This window comes from Gobio gobio, assembly GCF_949357685.1.
Source record: "Gobio gobio genome assembly, chromosome: 13".
Taxonomy (NCBI): domain Eukaryota; kingdom Metazoa; phylum Chordata; class Actinopteri; order Cypriniformes; family Gobionidae; genus Gobio; species Gobio gobio.
Window position 1 is genome coordinate 15,400,410 of NC_137106.1, and position 25,172 is coordinate 15,425,581.

A 25,172-nucleotide genomic window follows, 5' to 3' on the forward strand; every position below is an offset into this window, starting at 1 on the left:
GGAAAATGAGCGTAAAAAACACCCACTGCAGTCTGTATCAATGGCTGTGCCCATATAGCACGGGATTGTTGTGATTTATTTATGTAAAATTCAGCACAGATACTTCTTCTAAAAACATCAACCTCAGTTTACAATAATTAATTGAGTATTGTGAAACAAAGAAAAAGGGTGTCATAATATTCCGATGCATATTTCGTGATTTAAAGGGTATACTGTATGTGTATGCGCAATACTTCAGAGTCTGATCACCTTATTTTATTGCAGAACTGCACAATGCAAAAAAACATATCACGTTAAAGAGCATTAGATAATTACGACTAAAGTCTATTTTGGGGGGATTCAATTAAAGGTTCGAGGGAAACATATTAAACAATAATATTCACATTTTTCATGAACCTACTTTACGATGCAATAATTAGATTAAATTGTAAATAAAGAAATATTTCCAGCCCATGGAGTCTAGACCATTATTCAAAAATATCTGTTTTGATCCTCGTAAGCGAGTGCAATTATTGGATAGCATTATACTATGGACAATAATTTGTGGAAATATATAAATATTTAAATAAAAAAAATAAAAAAATAAAAATTCATCTGTCCGATGATTCCTCTGTCAGTAACCTGAGCTGCATGTTTCTTGTTCATCTCATGTCTGGCAACACCGGCAGCGCTGACAATAGCGTCTCTCAGATAATGATGTTATACAATAATATAAAATATGACATACATAGCAGGGTAATGAACCGTTTTAAATATTGACATGTATTGTTACGTTCAACTAAATAAGTTTAATTTTCTTCTCAAAACTGGCATCCATACATTGACATTAATGCAGGAGAAAATTATTTTATGCTACTAATCGGAGCCGGATATGACGACACACAGACTGTGATAAAAAAGACCTAATGTATCAGCTCAGATGCTTGCAGGATAGAAAGAGTGACCTATTACGATCATAGCAGTTGACTCAGAGCTGACGCTGTGGTAAATAAGCAGGAAAAAAGGCCAAAGCTGTTCTTCTAAAAAGCATAGCTAGGCATTTTGCATTATTGACATCATCTTTGTTTTACTGTGCATGTTATAGTGTCAAAATGCCTATTATTAAAGAATGCCAGTGACACGCTAAAATGTGCAAGACTGTGAAATGTTCAGTGCAAGTCTCATGCCTCATAAAATAGGAAAAATATGAAATTATAGAAACCTGGATAATTCAAAATAATTCTGTTAATTAAGTAATTATGTTAATGAATTAATCCTGTTTGATATACACTACTGTTTAAAAGTGTGGGGTCAGTAAGTTGTTGTTGTTGTTTTTTGTAGAAAATGCATCGTTTTATACGAAGCATTACATTGATCAAAAGTCACAGTAAAGACTTTTACAGTGTTACAAATTGTGAAAGTGTTTTGTATCCACAAAACATTGATATAGTTTAACTTGACATACACTCACAAACTTCAAACAAATGCCACCATTTTGAAGTGTGTTCAACTTCATCAAGTGGACGAAGATCCCTCGATTGACCAACGGAGCGAGTCTCTGACGTACATCCGAGTAAACGAGACGGAGGAAAGTTAGCAAGGGAAGGGCAAAAAAAATTTGACTTAAATGCAGCCCTGATCAGCAAATTAAAATGATTTCTTGAAGGATCATGTGACACTAAAGACTAGAGCTGAAAATTCAGCGTTGCCATCACAGAATAAAATTTTTACATTTAAAATATGAAATTAGAAAACAATTATTTTAAATGGTAACATTTAAGTTTGGCATGATATAAATTCCAGACCATTCTTAGTTGTACCTAATCTTTAAATCGTATACCTGAATTTAAAAAAGTGATTTATGTTATTTGACACTCAGCTCATACTTGCATACCAGTACTAGATGTTGTATATAATCAGAAAATTGTTAAATATTCTAAAACTTAGTGCTGGGCGGTATGGGCAAAAATTTATATCACTGTATTTTTCAAAATTATACCGTTTTTTTCAAAATTATACCGGTTTCGTGGTATATGACTGTATTTTTTTACCCCATGCATGACCGGGTGTTAACCACATTTTCTACTGATTAAGAGAGGAAATTCTGCAGTAGATTGACTTAGAAAACCATATTTTACTGTCATGATGAGTGAATATTGTAGAAAAATTCCACACTAGAATTAATACAGGTTTGCAAAGCCTCACAAAATGATGCTGTGGGGTGACAACAACCTATAATAGAACCAGTCTCTGAACAAATGACACACGTCAGTTTAAAGGATTAGTTCACCCCAAAATGAAAATTTCTTGATAATTTACTCACCCCATCTCATCCAAGATGTTCATGTCTTTCTTTCTTCAGTCATGTTTTCGGAAGAAAACATTCCAGGATTTTTCATCATATAATAGTTTTCAATTGCAACCAAAATGCTGAAGGTCCAAATCAATGCAGTTTCAAAGGGCTTTGAAGTGCTTCAAATGGTACTGCGTGATCCCAGCTGAGGAATAGGGTCTTATCTAGCTAAACGATCGGTCATTTTCAAAATAAAAATAAAAATGAATATACTTTTTAACCTAAATTGTTCATCTTGCGTAGCTCTGCGAGGTGCTAAGGATGACGTAATCACATAGGAAAGGTCACGCTAGACGTAGGCAGAAGTACCGCCCCGTGCGATACATGTTGGTTCATGTTTAGCGCACTAGAATATATGAAATATGTCCATAAAAAACTTAAACGCGCTCACTCCGGTCTGTATCTGATCTATATGATCCATGTGGTGAGCGTTGTTAAACTCATTGCGGTGCTCCACGCAGAAACCGCTCTCTTGCGCGCACCGCATGTTGTTTGAATTCTCCACTGTAATGCCATAGATATACATAATAAAGGCTAGATGTCTTACGCCGGAGTCTCTAACGTCATCACCGGCGGCCATCTTGTCACAGGCAAGCTTTCTGGCTGGCTCTGTGGTAACTGATGTAAGGCAAGTGATCTGCACGAACACAAATAGTCTTATCTCGCTGAAATCTTGACGGATTTACAAATGGTTTGGTTTCTTACAAACGTGGCTATAATTCTGGATGCTTGAACAAATTATGAATAATTATTCATAAGTATGCAGTGTCATAACTACATATCTGATGTTTATAACAAACCAAACTGTTTGAAAATCGGTAGAAAATTGAGCAAGTTATGGTTATTTAAAAAGTACATGCACCATTAAAACACAATGTTACGAGTGAGCGAGCTGACTGTGACAAGATGGCCGCCAGGTGCGGATAGGGTGACCACCTGTCCCGCTTTGCGTTGTACCGCACAGCATTTCCACCCCTTGTCCCACATGTCGCATATTGAGAAAATGTCCCGCATTTTCACCAGTCTGTTGATTTTTAATGATCATATTGAGAAAACATGCATGCGTTCTTTTGCCTTTTTAAGAAAGCATTTTATTTATTATTTTTGCGGCATCGTTTTTCACCTATATTTAACAGCGCTTCGTCAGAAGTAACATCCCGCCTTACACAAATACAAAAGCCGTTTTTTAAACCATATCCAATGGTTGAAAAGAAAGGAGTAAAATACGGTCACTAGTAGGTTATGACGGCTCATATATATATATATATATATATATATATATATATATATATATATATATATATATATATATATATATATATATATATATATATAATCTCAATTAATATATAAGATTAACTAATTTAATGTTGTTTTATTTGTTTCATTATTTATTTAGTTGGATTTTAGTTGCACTTGATCAGAACTGTTTCAAAAGTAGTTATCTGCATGATGACTGCTGCCTTTGGGCTCAGTGATGTTGAATTTAAGATTATACAACAGTTTCAGGTTTTAGTGTTGGTAACAAGTCCCACATTGTCCCACACAAACTTAGTAATCGTCCCACATTTGGTTTGTTTGATGGTGGTCACCCTAGGTGCGGACCTCGACCTCCATTGGCCAGCAGCGCGGACTAGACATCTAGCCTTTATTATGTATATCTATGTGTAATATGATCCCAGCTGTGTCCTCACTACAGTGCAACAGTGAAAAGGGACCCCTCAAACAGTCACACCGGTATTGCGGTATAATAAAAATTAATATCATAACAAAAATAAACACAGATATTTGATATGAACTGGTAAACCGCCCAGCACTAGTTTGTGATGATTTTTCAACATTTGATACATTTAGTAATACAATGATTAATAATTAAACCACTCTTTGGAAAGTGTCCGCATTATGACACATTGCATTCAGTCAAGACATTCTCAATCATTTGTTTAGCCATTGTGGATTTTGAAGTGAATTACCAAGCATGTGTTGAGTTCAGTGTGAGTTGAACTGAGCAGAAGACTGCAGCTGTGCTGTCGGTATGAATTTATCCGTGTGTACTTGTGTTTCATAAAGTTGGAGAAACACTGCTGTACGCATAGCACGGAAACGTTTCGCCTTGTCACGATTCATCCTTGGCCAGAAGTTATATCAGTTATCTTTGTTCTTCCTCTTGGAAATATAAGTACATAAAATGCTGCCCATAAAATGATGGATGACACTCTGTGTACTCATTGTCAATTGAGCTTCATGGCCTTGGGTGGTGCCTTTGAGCCCCTTCACAATTAGCCATGTTCCCCAGCATGATTAATATTAACCATTAGAAATAATCGGATATTTGAAATAGCACTGTCAATTCAGATGTGAATGTGTATATGGGCCTTACAGAATTAGTGCCAGGCTAATGAAAAGTAATGACTCGTTTTGCAGTGCTTATTCAATCGAGCTCCTCTGCAAATGAATGAGGAAGGAATTTCCATCAGCCCTCGGCCCGGCGGGTTCAGATGATTGCCATCCAGTGCAGCCCCTCTCCTCCATTATTAGTCATCAAAATGAGTGCAAACGACACACCCAAGAACTGGCCGCTAATATTCTTCAATGCCTGGGAAAAAAAAATTCCCACAACAGTACAATCAGTCAATTGAATTGAACTCACATTATCACTATATACAGATTTCTAGACAAATGCATTGTGGGTTTGTCCTCTTCCATATGTCTCATCTCCCCACAGGCTGTAGAATGCTATGCATTGTATGAACAAGTGGGTTGCCAGGTTGGCTGGGGGTTAATCCTTGCGGCTGTAGAGCCGAGGGGCTCGGGCAGCAGCAGTTGTCATAGCATGTGTATCAAAGTGATAAGCTCACTCCGCCCAATAGGGCTATTATCCTCCTCTGCCTGTGTCTGATTAGAGTGATTGAGCAAAAGGAATCTGTTCTGTAAAAAAGGATTAATGTTTGCAAACAGAGGGGTCAAGCTGTATTGCTGTGACATATTTGACATTTAAACACATTTATTTGTAATGAGCACTAGTGGGCAACACATACAGTTTTGCACATGCCCACTTTGATTATTATATTATATTATATTGGTTTTATTTAACATATTTGACTACTACTAAGTACTTAATGGTTATTTGGCCTTTATTAAATACTATTTAAACAAATGACTGATCTTTGGCTCTTTCTATGAAGCCCATGCTTATAGCCCCATTTATACTTATTTATAAGTATTACTATTCTATAAATATATTTAAAAAGACTCATTAAAGGGTTAGTTCACCCAAAAATGAAAAATAATGTAATTTATTACTCACCCTCATGCCGTTCCACATCCGTAAGACTCATCTTCGGAACGCAAATTAAGATATTTGTGTTGAAATCTGATGGCTCAGTGAGGCCTGCATAGCCAGCAATGACATTTCCTCTCTCAAGATCCATTAATGTACTAAACATATTTAAAACAGTTCATGTCAAGTCAAGTCAACTTTATTTATATAGCGCTTTTAACAATGCAGATTGTTTCAAAGCAGCTTCAAAGTGTTAAACAGGAAAATAATGCAACAGAATTTTATTCAGCCGTATAGCCATTCCGGAGAAAACGGTGATGTCATCAGTTCATTTCAATTATCATACAGTGACATTGTTGGCTTTAGATCAGTAATTAGATCAGTAATTTAGTTTATATGGTTGATTTAGTTTAATAATTACATTTATTTGGAAATTTAGTTGAAAAATTTAATGTGAGTACAGTGGTTCAATATTAATATTATAAAGCGACGAGAATATTTTTGGTGTGCCAAAAAAAACTAAATAGCGACTTATATAGTGCTAACCGATTTCAAAACGCTATCAATCAGAGTATCGAATCATGATTCGGATCACGTGTCAAACCGGCAAACTGCTGAAATCACGTGACTTTGGCGCTCCGAACCGCTGATTCATAACGCTCCGAAGCTTCATGAAGCAGTGTTTTGAAATAGGTTATCACTATACAAGTCGTTATTTAGGATTTTTTTGGCGCACCAAAAATATTCTCGTCGCTTTATAATATTAATATTGAACCACTGTACTCACATGAACAGATTTAAATATGTTTTTAGTACATTAATGGATCTTGAGAGAGGAAATGTCATTGCTGGCTATGCAGGCCTCACTGAGCCTTTGGATTTCAACAAAAATATCTTCATTTGTGTTCTGAAGATGAACGGAGGTCTTACGGGTGTGGAACGGCATGAGGGTGAGTAATAAATGACATTATTTTCATTGTTGACCATTTAAGACCTATGCTGCAAAACAGTTTTAACAACAGTTATATATTTTTTTTATAATTAAATACAAGTCATGCATTTGCTTTCTCAATGGTGCATGCTCATAATCCATTTTACTCTGATTTATAAGTATTAATTAGTCAGTCTTATGATTCCATGAATGGTAATATTGATTTGTTAAAATCTATATCTCCTCAGCCATGGTTTTGCTTATAGCAGTTTGAATGTATACTTAAAAAATAATGTTGCAGTGTTTTGCTAGTATGTAACATTATAAAAGATATTTAATTTCAACTGTTTGTATTAATTATTTCTGTTTTCTTTTTTTTCCCATTATTTTATTACAGGAATTATTGTTCATTAGTTATATTTACAAATAAACAACTTAAAATGTATAAGCCATCAATGATGCATTTATAGTGGTTAGTAACTGTATTATTACTCACAATAACACGGCTATTAATAATAACAATATATCCACTTATTTGACAGATATTATTAAAAAGTAATTGTAACTATAATATAATAACATTATAGCAATACAGGCTGCATCTTTATAAATACAATCATGGAACCATACGACTGACAAATTAATGGATTATGGATTATGAGCATGCACATTGAGAAAGCAAATGCATGACTTGTATTTAATTAAAAAAGATAACATAACTGTATCTATAACTCTTCTTAAAATGCAGTATAGGTCTTAATGAGTCTTTATAAATATATTTATAGAATAGTAATAATTACTTTTAAATAAGTACAAATGGGGCTATAATTCATTATAAGCATGGACTTCATAGAAAGTGCTACCAATTTTATTTTACAATACATAACTTTTTTTTTTTTTTTTTAAACACTTATGTATATGTAATAATTTGACAGAATAGTTACTTTACCTGAAAGATGAATGTTCTCCATGTTCATTTTATCCGTATCCAATTTATCCGTGTTTTCTGTTCTTTTTCATCCAGAATCCAATGCCAGACTTCTCAAACCTATAATAAACAAATGTGTCTGCTGCACAGGAATAAATAAGTCTGAGACAGCTTTATGCTTTTATGTCTGTTTCTATTATTGTTGGAAGTGGCAGTTGAGAATGGTTTTCCATCAGTGTTCATTACAGTTTTTATTCCCATAACTATGACTCTAAATTTAAATGTGTTCTGTAATACCGTGATATGTTCATTTTTGTAACGTGATCAGAAAGCAAATGTAACTAGCAATTTTCATCATACTACACAGCAGGGCTAGTCTTGACTTTTTTTTTTCAGCCTTTCGACAATATTTTATATAGTTCTCAATATATTTTTTAATTTAATTTGCTCTGAAATGGATTACATTTTTAAATATGATTGCAAATATATCATGAACATATTGTATTTCATGTACATTGCCCAGTCCACTGAAACCATCCATGTGTGTCCATGTAATTTCAGATTTAGTTTATTGATATTAGTTTTCAGTTTTATACCCATTTTATGTATTATATAAGTGACTTGTCCTTGTTATACTCACTGGTTTTCCGGATGAAATAGAAATGAACATGAATTAATCACCTTTAAACTGAAGCGTTTCTTAATTGTATCAGACAGTGATCATAAATCCTTGTTCCTCTCTATGAAACTGCAGGCACATAAACAATTTTGGGAGGGGATGCAGGCAGATATTACCATTGAAATCAAAGCTTGTTTGATTGGAAGAACATCCAAAAGCACTTCAATTTCCCACGCAGGGTTGACTGCGATACAGACCCAAACTTGAATCACCCTCCAGAGTGGATGAGGCAATCACACAGCCGCCGGTTTGATTGATCTGGGCAGGAAACTCCAACATGCGGCCCGTCGATTGCTTTCTGAGATACTAATAACATTACAGGAAATTAAACAGAGTTCAGCCTTATTTATTTCATAGAACATGTACTCACATTCTCTAGACGGTGCTATACTTGACATGTGATGACAGGAGATTGGAGTGTTGATTTGTTGTGATTATGGATGCTATGGAAACATTATCTAGTACGGGGATTTTCATTTCCAGCTGTGGACAGAATTAAGAAATGCTAATTGATTAATGACTAAAATGTTGGGCTGCAAATATTCTGTTAGATGAAAGGTGATTCATTTGAAGAAGCACACAGAACACAAAAATATTTATATTATAATATATTAATTATATTATATTATATTATAGCCTATTATTTAGTACTGTCAATCGATAAAGAAATTAAAGGAACTGTATGTAAGAAATGTATTTCAATTAATCATAAAATGGCCCTGATATGTCTCTAGACATTAAGAAATCATGTTAATTTCAAATATTTATATCACTGACAACGGTTGTCCGGCCAAGATATTGTCATTTTAAAAGTGAAGTTGCAGCCCTCAACTGATGTTGATCTTGACATGTTGTGTCATGCCTGAAGCGCCACCCTCCACATATCGACCAATCACGAAATCAGTAGTGTTTCGGCATCGGGGTTGCCAGCTCTGCTCTAGTTACCACAGCTGCAGCTACAAACTTTTTGGATAAACAATGTCTAACTTTACGAAAACCTAAACGACCTCGTTATGAATCAGAAAAACGTTGTGACAGTGTCCGAAATAAAACAAGGATTTGTATAAGAGATGCCTTTGAAAGATAGAGACGGCTGAAAACGGAGAATAATTTGAAGACTGATGCCAACGTTGCTAATTTTCTCCTGGACAGGTAAGGTTCATCTATGTTTGGCTAACTTGTACTTAATGTAAATGGACATTTCAAATATTCATGACAGTCGAACAAAGATATGCATGTTCGTGCAAAGTAACGTTAGGTTAGCGCAGATGGAGGAGGTGGGTCATTGAATTGAAAAGGTAACGTTAAGGAATTGTTTGGTAAATAAAAACGGCGAGTCGTCATTGCTAACATTAGTAATGCATTATCAGAGCCCGTTTCTCTGTCATTATGCTGGGACGCTGAGGAAAACAACATTAGCACGCCATTATGGCAATGTGAAAACGTATTTGAGACAGTAGCCTAACGTTACCTCGGTAAAAATTATTCCTCATTCGTTCTTCGCATATATAGTGGACAAAACATGCTGCAAGTTGACCTGTATGACCATTGCTAATGTTATTTAGCTTTGCTGTAATTTTACTATAGTATTTTTTCATGTGGGAATGTACTGTCACATACGAGCGTTCATATTTACGATTATATTTGGCTAATCGCCATTAGCATATTTTTGCGATTCATAATTACTTCACAAAACATCGCTCTTGAAGCATAAACATAATTAACAGAAAGAAAAAAATCTTACTGTGTACGACTCGTCACTTGCCATTGAAAGCTCCGTGTAGCAGCCTACATTCCTGCTGGATCCTGCAGCCTAGCTGGCAACCTCGAGTCAGGGGAGGGGGAGAGGGGATCCACCGCTCTACAGTAATTTGAAAGTGATTGCAGTACCAGTTTTGGCCACAGTCCTACATACAGCTCCTTTAACGAATTAATCGCGCATTGGAGTTTTTAATATTTTTATACTGTAATAATTTCACAGTTACTCTCCAAATTATTGTAGAAACAACTTAAAGACAGTATTTTTAAATATTTGTTGTAATAGCATATTTTTTATGAATGAAGGCCATTATCACTGATACTAAAACTGATACTAAAACTTACTGATGTCTCTATGAAATATTTTTGGAAACATTAATGATAGACATTCAACATTACAGTGTAATTGAAAGCTAAATCAATTTCAACATTTAAAGGCTTTAGAAAAATAGCAACTTTTAATTTAAGTGAAAATAATCTTCACATAAACCCATTATAATACATGTCATATTTACCTGTGGCCTTCATATATAATCAACATACAGAAATTGAATAAAGTTATCAACAACTTTTTTTAACTGCATATTATAAATGAAATATAGATTCATCCTTATTAAAGCTTTACTCTGTTACCTCTGTTCTTTGATTAACTTTAATGACAGACATCACAACAACGGGTTTATTAGGCTGCTGTCACTTTAAGACCTGCCGCTGCCGAACATGACGAAGATATATTATTATGTTTTATGTTATGTTTATATGTTATGTTAAAATTAAATTACTTATAGACTTATATTATTTTATTTTTGTTATATTCATTCATGCATTTTCACAGTCATAGACATGTCAAATATATATATTAATTGTTACAATAAAATGTTCAATTATAAAATACTGTATATACTGTACTGTATATATTCCATTCATATTAGATCACAACCTAGTTACAGAAGCATTCGGGCCCTCACGGTCAGATTGTGTGACAGTTTCTTCCTCCAAGCCATCAGACTCCTCAATTCATGTGACTGGCCTGACAACTACACTCACACACATTCTCACACATACATTTCACATTAGCTTAATCAATCTTTTAACATAAAATCGCAAACTTTACACATTTGCAAACTCAAAAACTCCCCACTACTTTGCCTTGTGTCTTTATTGCCCTGATGTGTGTAAATTTTGTGTACTCCATGCACTTTTAGTTCTTATATTTAGTTCCTTTTTTAGCTCTCTTATTTAGCTCTTTTGTTTAGTCTATTTAATGTAATTTAATTATGCATCGGGTGTTTGTCTTATGTAGCACCATGGTCCTGGAGGAACGCTGTTTCGATTCGCTGTGTACAGGCTGTATAGAGCTGAAATCATAATAAAGCTACTCTTAATTTGAGTTAAGCAGCTAATTAAATAGTTTATTAAATATATATGGTTAATTAAATGATTTTGTATGTGAGCTTTGACTTCTCTCTTCCTCAACACTTATGAGATATGGAAGAGGAAGTGTCAGAGGAGCCAACTTGGCAAGTTCTACTCTTATCTAACATTCAGAATTTGTTGTTTTTTCATGCTTGACAGTATTCATAAAGAATGACATATTCACTCCGTCTCAAAATAGACATAAAAAATATATTTATTTAATGTTTCCTCTATTTATAGAAATATTGTCATATTGTTGACTCCTGAATGCTAATGATCTGAGGACATACAGTCACCTTGAAAACAGGAAGAGCAGCAGCCATTTTAGTTTGAACTATTAAATATTCCACACCATCATAAGTCTATTCATTTAGCTCGAACTAGCACAATGCGATGTACTATATTAAAATAACTTCAAATATGACTCAAGTGTGTACTAAACACATGTTAGGACATTGGTCTGGTGTGAAAATGTGAGTGGTCTTATGTTGATGCTTGAAAGATTAGCAAACAATGATATGCACTGGCATGTTGAGATGCCTGAGATGAATATCTGTTTGTAATGCTTGTATGTTTGTAATGTAATTTCATATAATTCCCTCATGACGTTATCGCATAACTCATATAGATAAGATAATCCTCCTCTGCGTGTATGAGCAGTCTCCAGTCTGCGGGGAGCATCCAGAAGCCGTAGCGTAGACGTCAGAAAGCACTCGATGCAGCCTTTTTAATCAATAATAATCCAAAGACCACCTTCTGCATGTCCCTCAGAGGGCTGTTCGGTGATGTCTGCTTCATGAATTCTTGACGTCATACGGAAGGACATTAGCACAGTCATATGGTGGGTTGTGAGAAAGACACTGACTTTCTAAAAATAGATGGTGTGAAACTAGGCCAGGGTGCAGAGCAGGCAGCTGGCACACAGGAAGAGAATACTTTTGTGTATTTGTTGTTTGTTTTTTTCCTTTTGTTTCGGCGACCAGAAGGAGAACTTGCAACATAATGCATTTCGACACTATTTCCTGTCATTTCCCAAACTCTTTGCAGGAGCCTGGTGTGCACCATTAGACCTCTGAGATGTCTTCATTCCAGGTGCTGTCAGTCCTGATAACTTCTGTGTGCTTGTTACGCCCCGTCTTAAGGGTGCAACTAGAAAGACTCTGGAATGCAGTGTATTTGGACCAAAAATGATGAATCTATTGTCTTAAAGGTCCCGTTTTTCCTGTTTTTTTGAAGCTTTGATTGTGTTTACAGTGTGCAATATAACATGTGTTCCTGTTTCGCGTGTAAAAAAACAGTATTTTTCACACAATTTACTTAGCTGTATACCGCTGTTTTCACTGTCCTAAAAACACAGATGATTTCCTTATTCTATGAAGTCCCTCTTTCAGAAATACATAACAAGTTCTGATTGTGCCAGCGGTTCCCGTGTTGTGATTCGACAGCAGCTTAGCGCATGTTGCCCGGAAAGGTCACGCCTCTTACCATAACGGGGAGATGCATGTGCTCAAAGTAGGGCTGTACGATTAATCGAAAAATAACCGAAACCGACATTCAGAACCTCTAACCGACGTATTTTTCCCATGTCGGTTATTTCGGTTTTCACGTGACTCCGCCCCGTCAGTCACATCAAGTGCAGTTTGCAGGCACACAGAGAGATGCAGGAGCAGTTATCTGTGTTTATAGATGCCCAGAATCACTATAGTAACTGCATGTTTTACACAGTTTATACAGGTCAGTTAATTGCCGTTCTTCATATAGCCTACCGCTGACGCGCACACACACACACACACACACAGACGGCGCGCGCAAGCCCTGAAGCCAGATCGCTTTCACTTTCGTGCTCATAAAGTTTGTCAAGTACATGCGTTTAAAGGCTTGCCAGTTTCAACATTTAAAGCGATATTCAAAAACAACATTACGGAAAATGTATCCGTTCAGTGCTCAGCTTTTTTCTGTGACACAGAGAGCCGAGCCGTGTCGCGTCTCTGACAACGCACGCGCCCTGAAGGCAGACCTCTATCACCTGCGTCCTCACAAAGCTTGTCATTTGTATGTGGTTTAAGCCCTGCCAGTTTGAACATTAAAGCGAGTTTCGGCCATCAGATGTGTATTATGTTGAACTAATGCCTGATATATTGTGACAAACGAACACTCCGACAGAAGCTCGCACATCACGCGAAGATCGCGCGCAGAAACGCAGTCTCAACGCTGTCCTGTGACTAAAGTAAAGTCATGAAAGTAGCTTAGAAACTCAACCGTTATAGTCATACATTTTAATACCTTTGAAGTACAAACCCCAGCTTCATAATGAATAGAGACGGTATGAGTAATTCTCACACACAATCACTCTCTCATTAATGCATTCAGATAAATGTAATGTAGGTCTACTACTGTGCTAATGTATCTGTATCTGATGTACAACAAACAGAAATCTGCCCCATGGTCAATAACTGCTGAAAGTGAACCGTTTCCTTCAAATGGTAAATGGTAAATGGACTGCATTTATATAGCGCTTTTAACAGACCAATGGCCATCCAAAGCGCTTTACACATTGCCTCACATTCACCCATTCACACACCGACGGCAGTGTCTGCCATGCACGGCGCCATCCAGCTCATCGGGAGCAGCTGGGGTTAGGTGTCTTGCTCATGGACACCTCGACACTTGGTCAGGTGGAACCGGGGATCGAACCACCAACCTTCAAGTATTTTAAAATCACAAATGCACTTTTTCATTAGAAAAAAAAATCCACCTGTTCTATATATAAATATGTAGAACATATTTACAGTACAAACCTTATCAGTGAACTTACTCAAAAACCTTATGAGGGCAAAAAAAAGAAAAGAGAAAAAAAAGCTAAATAATCGTTCATTAATCGTAATCGAGGTAAAATGTTCAATTAATCGAGGTTTTTATTTTTGGGCAAATCGTTACAGCCCTAGCTCAAAGTACAGCGTCCCTGTGAAGGCCAAACAAAGGTGATTTGACTCCGGGATGAAAATAACAGCGTCTCGACAACATGGCGACAAACACACTACAAACGCAACCGAACGCAACACTTCCTCTTCTCCACGTGGGAGAGCAACAAGACCACGCCCCCTTTTTTGCGTATTCTTGTGGGCGGAGGTTAGTCAACAAACTGATCTACTGACGTCATTAAAGCAGGATTTACAGGGATGTAGTCCAAACCGGCCGTTCGCTGTAGGCTTTGAAAGGGAACTTCTGTTAAATAAAATATCTCGCTTGGCATTGAACTTTGAACTTTATCATTTTACAGGTATTATATATGCTCTAACAGCAACATTACACACTAACTAAAGTTTGAAAAATGGGATCACGAAGAACAGGACCTTTAAATTGTAACTCTAGGGCCAAAATAACAAACAAAACGTTCTTATTCTAAAACCCCTAAAACACACACACACACACACACACAAACTCTGCACTACACACAGTCAAACTCTCTCTGCTCAGAACATGATGGCTGCATCCAAAAGCGCATACTCTCTTGAGTACTTATTTTGAAGAAGTATTCACTTCCCGACTGCTATAAAAATACATTCTGAAAGGTTGAATGTGTGTAGTATGAATGTAATGTGAACGTACTACATTCACCAGGTTGTCATTATCATGTGACCTACCAGCGTCAGTTACGTTGCTTCACTTCCATTCACAAATCCTCTCACTTGGCCTCAGGGGATAGTAAGGTGTCCATCGTATGCACAGTTCAGAATCTCACTGGAAGAGGTCATCTGGGTACCTTTTGCCTACTCTTTTATGAGTACTGTGAATTCGGACATACTTCTTTTGTCACATACTGGAGGTATGCAATTTCAGATGCAGCCGATGACTCCAGAAGAAGTGATGACGTGCTTTTTAAAGTACTGTGCACCCATCAGAACATAGCATCAATCAGCTTGCAGAAGTCAATCAGATGATGTTCCTAGACAGACACTCACAAAGCAACAGAAATATAACAATACACAAACCATAAGGTCGTAACAGTACCGGGGGACTCATTTGAAACTGTATCGTTACAAGATAGTATCTAAAAGTAGCAAACAACATTGAGGCTAAGGGCCCTATAATACACCCGGCGCAATGTGGCGCCAGGCGCGACGCAATTGTTTTTTGCTAGTTTCAGCCCAATGCAGTTTTAATTTTCATGTCCAGCGTCATGCTGTTTAAATAGCAAATGCATTTGCACTAGGGCTGCACGATTAATCGAAATCGAACCGCAATCGCGATTTGACTTATGTGCAATTATGAAAGCGCATTTTAATGAAATAAATAAATGCCCAGCGTGTCAGTGAAGAGCGGCTCTGTGATCAGGAGTAAATGCTGCTCCCTCTGAAAGCACTGCGAGTTTGAGCAACATGTGTCAAACATCTTCACAAACTAGTAATGCGAAGCAATCATAAACCTGTTGTCCAACCAAATACAATGTTTAATAACATGTTTTAACTCACTTCATATTGTCAGTCAAGCTGATGTGGCTTCTTATCACAGCATGTCAATCAGCACTGCATACTTTTATTATTATGAAAATACCCGAGAAGGCTTGAAGAACTCAAATACACCATATCTTGTCGCAGAAGTATTTATCTTCATGTTTAATCAGTCAAAGCGTTTCTATCTTCGTTTTATTCAGCATACAGTGCGAGCTTCACATTAGGGATTTCCTGAAAACAAACGATTACTACTCTGGCACTTCTTTCTGCTCGAGGGCGCCCTCTGGCCTCCAGTATGAATGAAACTTTTGGGTACAAAATAAGAAAAATAAAACTTCTCTCTAAATAAATTTGTATGACAATCCATATGTTTTTCTTCAATGTACAGGAGTTTTAATCCCCACAGTGGATGCATAAGAGGCTCGTATTTCATATTTAAGACATTGACTTGATATCACAGATAAAAAGTACAGATTTGTGTAATAATAATAGTTTTTTACAATAAATCCTTAGACCTTTCTAATGATTTTTAGTCATAGGCTCTCTGCATACTAACAGGTAACCCATAATTTTTAGTTTTCGTTAACATATAAATATTATTATTATACTGTTATATTTATTCTTAAATGCTCTATTTTAATTTTTTAATAATTAATGTTATTGTAATAGTAATATTTTTTTATTTATTTAGCAATAATAATAATCATAATTATTATTATTAGTCACATTAATATATAAACACAAAATGTTATATACACACTTTTCATGTGTAAAAATTTATAAATAATAATCGCATTTTAAATCGCAATCGCAATTTTAACCAGAATAATCGCAATTAGATATTTTCCCCAAATCGTGCAGCCCTAATTTGCACCCATCTGTTCGCCCACGGGGCGTGCTGGGGTGCGTTTCCCGTGCAAGGACGTAACTCACTGCTTAACTTCCACAGTACGATGCATCGTTGAAGAAATTAACTAGCTAGACACGACTGTTTCCCGAAACCGTTTCCCGCAAATCTGTCGTTCAACCACGTTGGTTAATGACGTCGCAGTTGGTGGAGTAAAAACTTATTTTAATGAATCTGTTTAAGGTTGAATTAATGCTAGATTTTTTTGCTATAAATTATGAACGTCATCTAAAGGACGAATTCAAATTTTTCTCAGTTATTTTGCTTTATTCATTGGCTCGTCCTTACGTACTAGAGCAAGTATGCACATACGCACTCTTTAAAAACAGTGCTTTAAATTCCTTGACAAACTAAAAGACGTAAATGACATTTGTATGTATTCTAAATAAAATATATAGTTTGTACTGAATGTCAGCTTGCTTATTTTGCTCAGGATAAGGATTTATTAAGTCCACATGTCATGCAAACAAGAAACTATGCTTCTAACAATAGGCAGAGAGCTGTCGTTCCAACCACGCAACTTTGTAATGCTGTTTGCGAACGTTCGTTGGAACTATGGTTTCGGGAAACACAGACTCGTTGAACTATGCTGATAACAACGGAACTTGCGACCATAGTTGGCTAACGTTGTGTGTTCAGGTGCATTGTTGGCGCGTTGCTATTTTAAGGGAACTGAAATAGACTGCACCATTGACCAACAAAAACTTGGTCTGAAGTCAATAGCGCAGTATTTTTTGTGTTATTTAAAGGGCGTGTTAATAATATGGTGCAAGCACAACTGGCTTTCAAAATGGGAAATTAGACTCTGGTTGGTTTATTGCACGTTACGCCTAAAACACACCAAAAGAGACTAGGTACAACCCTTTTGGACCATGCGCCTGGTGCACCGACCATTTTTACCGTCATTAAACTAGCAAAAGTGCATTCGGACACACCCTAAGTGCACCTGCGCTTCAGATCATGTGCTTAGATCATTAAAATAGGGCCCAATATGTTTTGAAAACATTAATATACATTTAATTTATAATTTAATTAAATCACTCCATCATTAATCATTCAATCAACTGATTCATTAAAAATCATTCATTAAAAGTTTTTTATGACTAAAACTAATCTTATTTGTATCTTTTATTAAAATGTGCATGTCTACAAATGTCCTTTATTAAAACATTCTTTATTAACGTCCTTGTCATTTTTATTATTTATGGTCATCAGTCATTTTTTTACATGTTTTCCGCCCCTTTCTCTCCTTGTTGTGATTGAGATTGTCTTAGTTGCCCCCTTTCATTCATTATGTTACTTAGGATGCTACTTTTAATTTTGTTACTCCATAAAACTGGTGCTCACTGCATTTTTATAGGAATTGAAGTGCTTTACAAATATTATTTTGAGCTACTTCTGTATCACTGTAATGAATCTTTTACAATAATGCAGTTAACAATCATATGGAAAAACGCAAAAGAGCATCAGTAAGAAAATGTGAGTTTGTGCAAAAAAAAATGTGCATCCTTGAAGTGCTTGGTAAGTGGAGATCAGTGGAGGAAACATCATCAAGCAGTGCACTGGAGCTCCATTCTCCTGCTTAGAGGGGAAATCAATAATACAGGCACTTTGCCTCATCAGTCGCCTACGCATCTTCGAGATGTACTATAAGGTAATGCTTAGACGAGGGATATTTTTGTCTGCAAAATTGCTTGGAAATGCAAGTCCAAGATTCTTCTACATACAGAGCAACTGGTCTAGTGCAAATTACATCTGCTGGAGTAAGGTGAATGATTACAGTGCCTCACCTTGAATTTGATTTGGCTGAAAGCATCAGTCTCATGTGGCAGGGATTTTATTTCCCTCCATGACAGCTTTCTGCAGTGTGGCTGGTTGATGATGCGACCTCAAATGATCCGGCAAACTGAACTATATCACTTTTTCATTTCTTCCCTAATGCAGCTCCCCCAAACGTTCGGATCATCCACTCCGGTCACGCATGCAACATTGAGGAGGAGCGCTACACAGAGAGGGTGTACACCATCCGGGAGGGGGAGACTTTGGAGCTGACCTGTCTGGTCTCCGGGCATCCACGGCCACAGGTGAGGCTCTCTGAGTTTATTGACCTCTGTTCCCTTCGATCATCAGCATGAGGTTGCTCATTGATGGGTACCATCACAGGACTTCTAGATATTTGCACAAAATTTGAAATTGAAAATTACATTCGCTGCATCCAGAATCGAATACTTCCCAACTAGCATGCAAACAACGTACGCTAACAGAGTAGTATGTCTGAATGCATAGTAGGGTACTAAAGAAAAATTTGCTTTTCATTACTCCCATAGTGTATGATTACAGAGAAAACATTTTTTGTTTGTACTGAACGTTTATGGAGCAAAATATTTTGTGTGAAAATAAATCATGAAAATGGTTTATTTAGTTTAAAAATCGTATAAATGTATGAGGTGGCGAGGGGGGCCTTTTACCCCACACACGGGGTAAAAGGCTCACCAGCATGGGACAAAAGGCACACAGTATTGATACAAACACTTTAACCAAAATAATGTCTAAGTCAATACCTGTTCAAAACAATCACTTTTAGTAAAGTTTGAGCTATTTTCTGTTTATTCTGATAAATAAAATAATTCAGTTTTGTCCAATAAATATGCTGTCTTGATATGATAATATATAAATGTATTTTAAAACTATAGACACAAACTTATTTTAAAAAGTAAAGATTCTGAAAGCATTGAATGAGATCCTATAATAATTTAATATATATTTATAGTAGTAACAATAAATTATATGTTCTTATATGATATGATATGATCATCTCTATGGTAGACACCCATCTCACCCATATGATATGTACAATCTTAATCTAACCATGTCATGTCAACAAATAAAAAATTCAGCTTACGATTTATTATCATGTTAAATATGGTTTCCCAACAGCAGGTGCGCTTTTAATAACCTGGAAACAAAACTGAAAATCATTAAGAAGACCTTTGTCTCAAAATATATTCAATAATTTTAGTGATTGTTATATAAAATGATATTGTTATATAAAATATTAGATCAAATTAGCTCAGAATCAACTTTACACTGCTGCCTGTGATCACGTCAAAGATCAGACAAATTTTAAAGTGCATCTTGAAAAGCAGATGCTTTGGAAAATGCTGAGGCAAGTTTTTGTGCTATAGTGGTCTAGAGGAAAATAAAATCAAAGGAGCCTTTTACCCCGTGGAGCCTTTAGCTCTGTTGTACCCTATTTTTTAAAAAAAGTATGCCAAAAGTACCCTGAAGACCTGAAAGAGATTCTGAAATGCACATTTGATGGACACTTTACTATCCCATGAGGTCACAGGAGGGGTTTTATGAATGGAAGTGAAGCAATGCAACTGACGCTGGTAGGTCACGTGACAGTAACAGCATGGCATAGTACATCCTAATTTCATTCATACAACCCATATTCATACTATATAGAACATATTTTTTTAGCGGTCGTAAAATAAGTTCAAATTCAAATGTAGTTCCTACACAGACGGATTAACCATATGGGAAATTGGGCAAGTGCCCACGCACCACGTCCAGGGGGCCCCACGTAAATATTTTTTTCTCCGGAAAGATAAGTGCATTACCCGTCTAAACATTACCTTATCAGATAAGATCTATCGCCAGTTTCACACATTCTGCGTGAGCACGCGCGTTTTAATTTCAATGCCAATATTACACTGACAGATTCTGGGAGCATGTTGTGCGATGTTGCGTGACTCGCTTCCCTTCACCTGAAATGAAACTGCCTTGCTCATGGATGTGTGAATGTGTGTCACTGCACGGAGCGTCAGCCTTGTACTTTCACATTGTACTTTGCAGCCGATAGCATGCAAGAAAAGGGCAGAGTGTAAACGATACATTTTTAAATTTTATTTTTAGTTCAAAACCTCACAAAACTATGTAGCTATAGAGATGTAATGGCAAACAAGACCTTTTGTTGGCCATAGTCTGAAGTGATTAACCATTTGGATTTTCAGAATGTCAATAATCAGTTTGCATTGCAATATTAAAATCTAAGAAACATAGTGTATATATAGACAGATTTTACCGTGCTGTGATTGGCTATCTTGAAGTGAAACAGATGATTATACAGTATTATACCTGTAACTGCTGGGTTCACTAGTTCTAAAATGTATAATTTTACAGCATTCTATAGCAGTTGGGTTCAAAAGTTATAATATATCCGAGTACACTGTAAAAAGTGGTAACCTGATTTTGTAAGAATTTTGTCTACTTGAGCTAGCACTTAAAATACTTGTTGATGTAAGATAAGTTTATTAATATTAATTAATTTTAAGTTTAGTAAAATAATAATAACAGTAACAACAGGTCATGTCAATGCACCGATTTATAAATCTTAACGTTTTGAATCAAATTCCAAGTATTCTATCTTATTCTGACTTAAAATAGAGTCAAGGATGTGGAATGAAAAGGGAACCTCATAAATCTAAATAAGAAAAAATAACTTCATAAGGTGTGCTACATATACCTGTAGATGAAAATGGGTGGAAATGAAAAAATAAATTTGAGTTACAAGACATTTTGTGGTGTTAAAAAATACAATATAGTAGAATTTTATTCTCAGTGAACTAGTATTTTTATTATAGAGCCTTGATAGGACGACTGGCATACAATGGCCCTGTCCCAAATGGCACCCTAAACCCTCGCGGCCTTCCTACGAGTCCGCACTTTCATGACGTAAGGCCGCTTTGACTGTCAGGAAGAAGTCCGCTGCGGAACCCGCACCAGTGCGGCACCCTTCTGAGACCTAAAATGACAAATGGGACACCCTACGGTCTCGTGGACTTAACGGACACGCGCAGCCATTGTAAGTCCACAAGATTGAAAGTGCATATGAAGTGTGCCATTTGTGACAGGAACAATGAAGGGAGTGGCCGCCTCCTCAGGCCATGTCCACACTAATACACTTTCGTTTGAAAATGTATATTTTTCTCTCCGTTTTGGCCTTCCGTCCAGTGTTGCCAACTCTCGCGAGACAAATAAGCAACCGCAGCTTCAAAAACAAGCCCAAAACAAGCCCAATATTATTATATTATTTATTATCATCAATATTATTTATAATAAATCATTTTTTTATCAATAAATGAGCCTGCAACATATTAAACTGAAACCTCTCAGAGTTTGAAAAGCAAAAACAGATGTGATTTTACAAAAATCATCAAATTGCAATAAAGGACACACAATATCCTCCGATCAGCTGTGAACAGAAGAGGTTTGAAGAGTGAAATGGAGGCCAATTATGGTAACCCATAGTCGGAGTTAGTGCACACATATTAGGGGCAGTAAGTAGTGAACACACACACTGCAAACCGTGAAAAAGGCAAGCCCTGCATCTCATTGTGCACACTATCTGCCCTAAATAGTACTGAAAATTACTAATGTCACACTATTTAGGGTGGATAGTGTGCACATTGGGACACAAGCACTAGAGCGCTGCAATATAGCCACATATTTAAAATAAAATAAATTCGAACCATACCTACTGTTATTATTAGTAGACTTGTTTTTTTATAATAGCCTGTAATTTTAAATACATTACAAAAATATATTTTTAATTAAATTAGGTGCCTCTCGTCCCTCTTTCCTCTCCATCTCTGCTTGTGCTATTGTTTGTAAAAATGTATACGTCTATTCAAGTCTACTAACTATCATTACGTGCATTTATAATGTCACATGCCTGCACGTTGAATGCGATTTTTCTTCAATGAAGGGGAGAAGGAGGCGGGATATAAAAGGACGGATTACTACAGCACATGTATCGTTGCACTGAATGCCTATTAGCTGTGAGAAGACAGTGTCAGTCAATGTATTGGACAAAACAGCGACCATGAATGTAAAGAAACGAAGTTGCTTATTATATTTTCCTAACAAGCAACCACATTTTTTAAAATAAGCCCAAAAAACCGCAACCCGCGACTCGTGATTTTTTAACGCGACTTGCCAAAAAAAGAAGCCCAAAGTCGCGTGTTATACGCGGACTTGGCAACTATGCTTCCGTCCACACTGTTTTAAGTCAACGAAAACGTAGCTTTTTGAAAACACTCTCCAAAGCGGATACATTTAAAAATGCCGTCTTCACGTTGTAGTGTGGACTGTGAAAACGGAGGTATTTGAAAACAATGACACATCTTTAGTCATGTGACGGATATTGCACCGATAGGTATTCATGTTTATACCCCTATTGTGCCTGTTATGTGATATGTATAAAATGTTACTTTGCGCACTCTTCATATCACAGTCCTGCAAAGATGACACAAAATTTACTCGCAATTGCTGTCCTGTGGCAAAACATGACAGCAGTTGGGTTTTAGACCAAACATAAAATGGTGAGTTGAGTGCGTTTTTTGCATGTTGAAGTACATGACAGGTCAAATGTATTTTATCTCAAAATATATACAGTATATCTACCACAAGTTAATGAATTGCCTGTGTGTACAATTGTGTAAATTAGTTTATGTGAATTAAATTTAGTTTAATTATATGTGAAGGATTTCCAAAATTGTATTTTAGGGGTAAAGTATGAAGCTTTGTGTCCATATGCAGGAAATAATATTACAAATACTATTAAAAAAATATTCTGAATATTGAGCATTTATGAAAATGTGAATAATTTGCTGGCAAATAAGACTTTGAAATGGGATTGTGTGTTAGAAGATTGCTTCCTCCCATTTATATTCATCTTTTTATTTGAGATGTAAATTCTTCCAAGTTTTCCCTAATGATTCTGCTTGCTCTTCGTCATGACGCAGCTTACCCCTAACATAAGGCAGATTTCCTACCCTCCTATGTTACAGTTGCTTTCTTCTTATCCTGAAATGGGTTTAATTGCAGTATTCTCCTCTACTCTCCTCTACCTTATGCAGTATGTTACTCAAATATGAGCTATGACAAAATAGGCAGGAATTATTCTATATTTGGTGCTACTGTGCGTCCTAAATCAATGTTATGCTTCTCAGCTCAAGAGGACACAATATAATCCTGAATAATATGACATTTTGATTATCACAGGAAGATAACAACATTCTGTGTTTCTGCTTCATGCACTCCTGTATGTATCATTCATCTGTTACGCTTCTGGACTTGCTGCAGTACTCTCCATTTCACCCTCACTCAAGTGGTCTTAATTCTCTCAACGCCCCACTCCTCGCCGTATCTTGCAGAGGGCTTATCAGTCCCATAGCCTCTGTGTGGTTTTAGATAGGCACCACTCTACGCCTCTCATCTTGGTCTCAGTGCTGCATTTTCAGTGGAGAGGAAGAGCAGTCCCACTGAGTTAGTGCAAGGGAAGAGACGGCCACGAGGGAAATCACTGAATCTGCACGACTGCAGAAGAGCTGAGTGATTCCCTGAGGAGCACTGTCAGACCTCAGAAAGCTTGGAAGAGTCGTAAAATCTAAATGTTTGCTGAAAAATCCTCCTGGCGCTGTGGTGTCATAGTTTTGAGGTAAGCCTCCATTTTGCGTTCTACACACAGTATCTGGAAGGAGCTTGCAATTTTTTTGTGGTCCAGTGACGTTCTTTTCCTCACATCAGAGCCGATCCGTCCATTTTGTTCGCTGCCCTGCAGCCAGGTTCCTGACCGACGCGGGCATAACAGAGGAATAGGGCGGGCAGTGTGTGATGAGGTTGGTATACCGCTGCTGTTAAGTGCTAAGTGCATCTCTCCTCGGGCGGTTTGCATGCACAACGGGGCCCTGGCATCCCGAGCCACTGGAGGAAGCCGCCACCCCATGTGCCCCAGACCTGGAGGGAAGCAAGAAGGTCTATATTACTTGAAGAAATGTATCTGTTAACATTCCCATTCATCTTAATGTCAGATGATCGATGCCGTAGGTGTTCCTGGAAGTATGTGATTTGAAGTCTGCCAAATTTTTTTGCAGGTTTTCAGTTCTGGACACAGGTTTCTCTCTCGCTCTCTCGCTCTCTCTCTCTCTCTTGAGCCAGTCTTAAATTCCTGTAAAACAAAATTGGGCACTGGTAAAGCATCTACTTACCTGTAGTGAGATATTAGTGATAAATATACACTGCGTGTGAATAAAAAGTAATAAATATAATACATGGCTACTTTTGAATGGCCCACATTATTGGGTGTAGCTATGGCTAAATGGCTAAAGTCTTTGTTAAAGATTCATAAGCCATGATCCACACCAACCAGCTATGAGGTGATTCACAACATTGTAAACTTTGATTTGAAGCCAAAAAAAGGGTTTGAAAATCACACAAAAAGACAAAGGGCCACGCCAGGACGTTGCAATGCAACGCCAGGCCCAGCGAAAGTGTTTTTTGCTTGTTTCAGCCCGACGCAGTTATCATTTTTCCAGCGCCATGTTGTTTAAATAGCAAAATCACACCCATCTATTGCGCCCATGGGCGTGCTGGTTTGGAAACGAGGTGTGTTCAGGCGCATTGTTGGCGCGTTGCTGTTTT

General features: G+C 36.8%; 1 protein-coding gene across 1 annotated transcript in view; it reads left to right on the forward strand.

Annotated features, from left to right (window-relative positions):
* The window catches only part of mdga2a (MAM domain containing glycosylphosphatidylinositol anchor 2a), a 192,563-nt gene that overhangs the window by 43,929 nt on the left and 123,462 nt on the right, over positions 1–25,172 (forward strand). Inside the window, exon 2 of the mRNA XM_079832727.1 lies at positions 18,630–18,769. Within this exon, the coding sequence (XP_079688853.1) occupies positions 18,630–18,769 (140 nt within the window). The remainder of the gene's footprint in view (positions 1–18,629; positions 18,770–25,172) is intronic.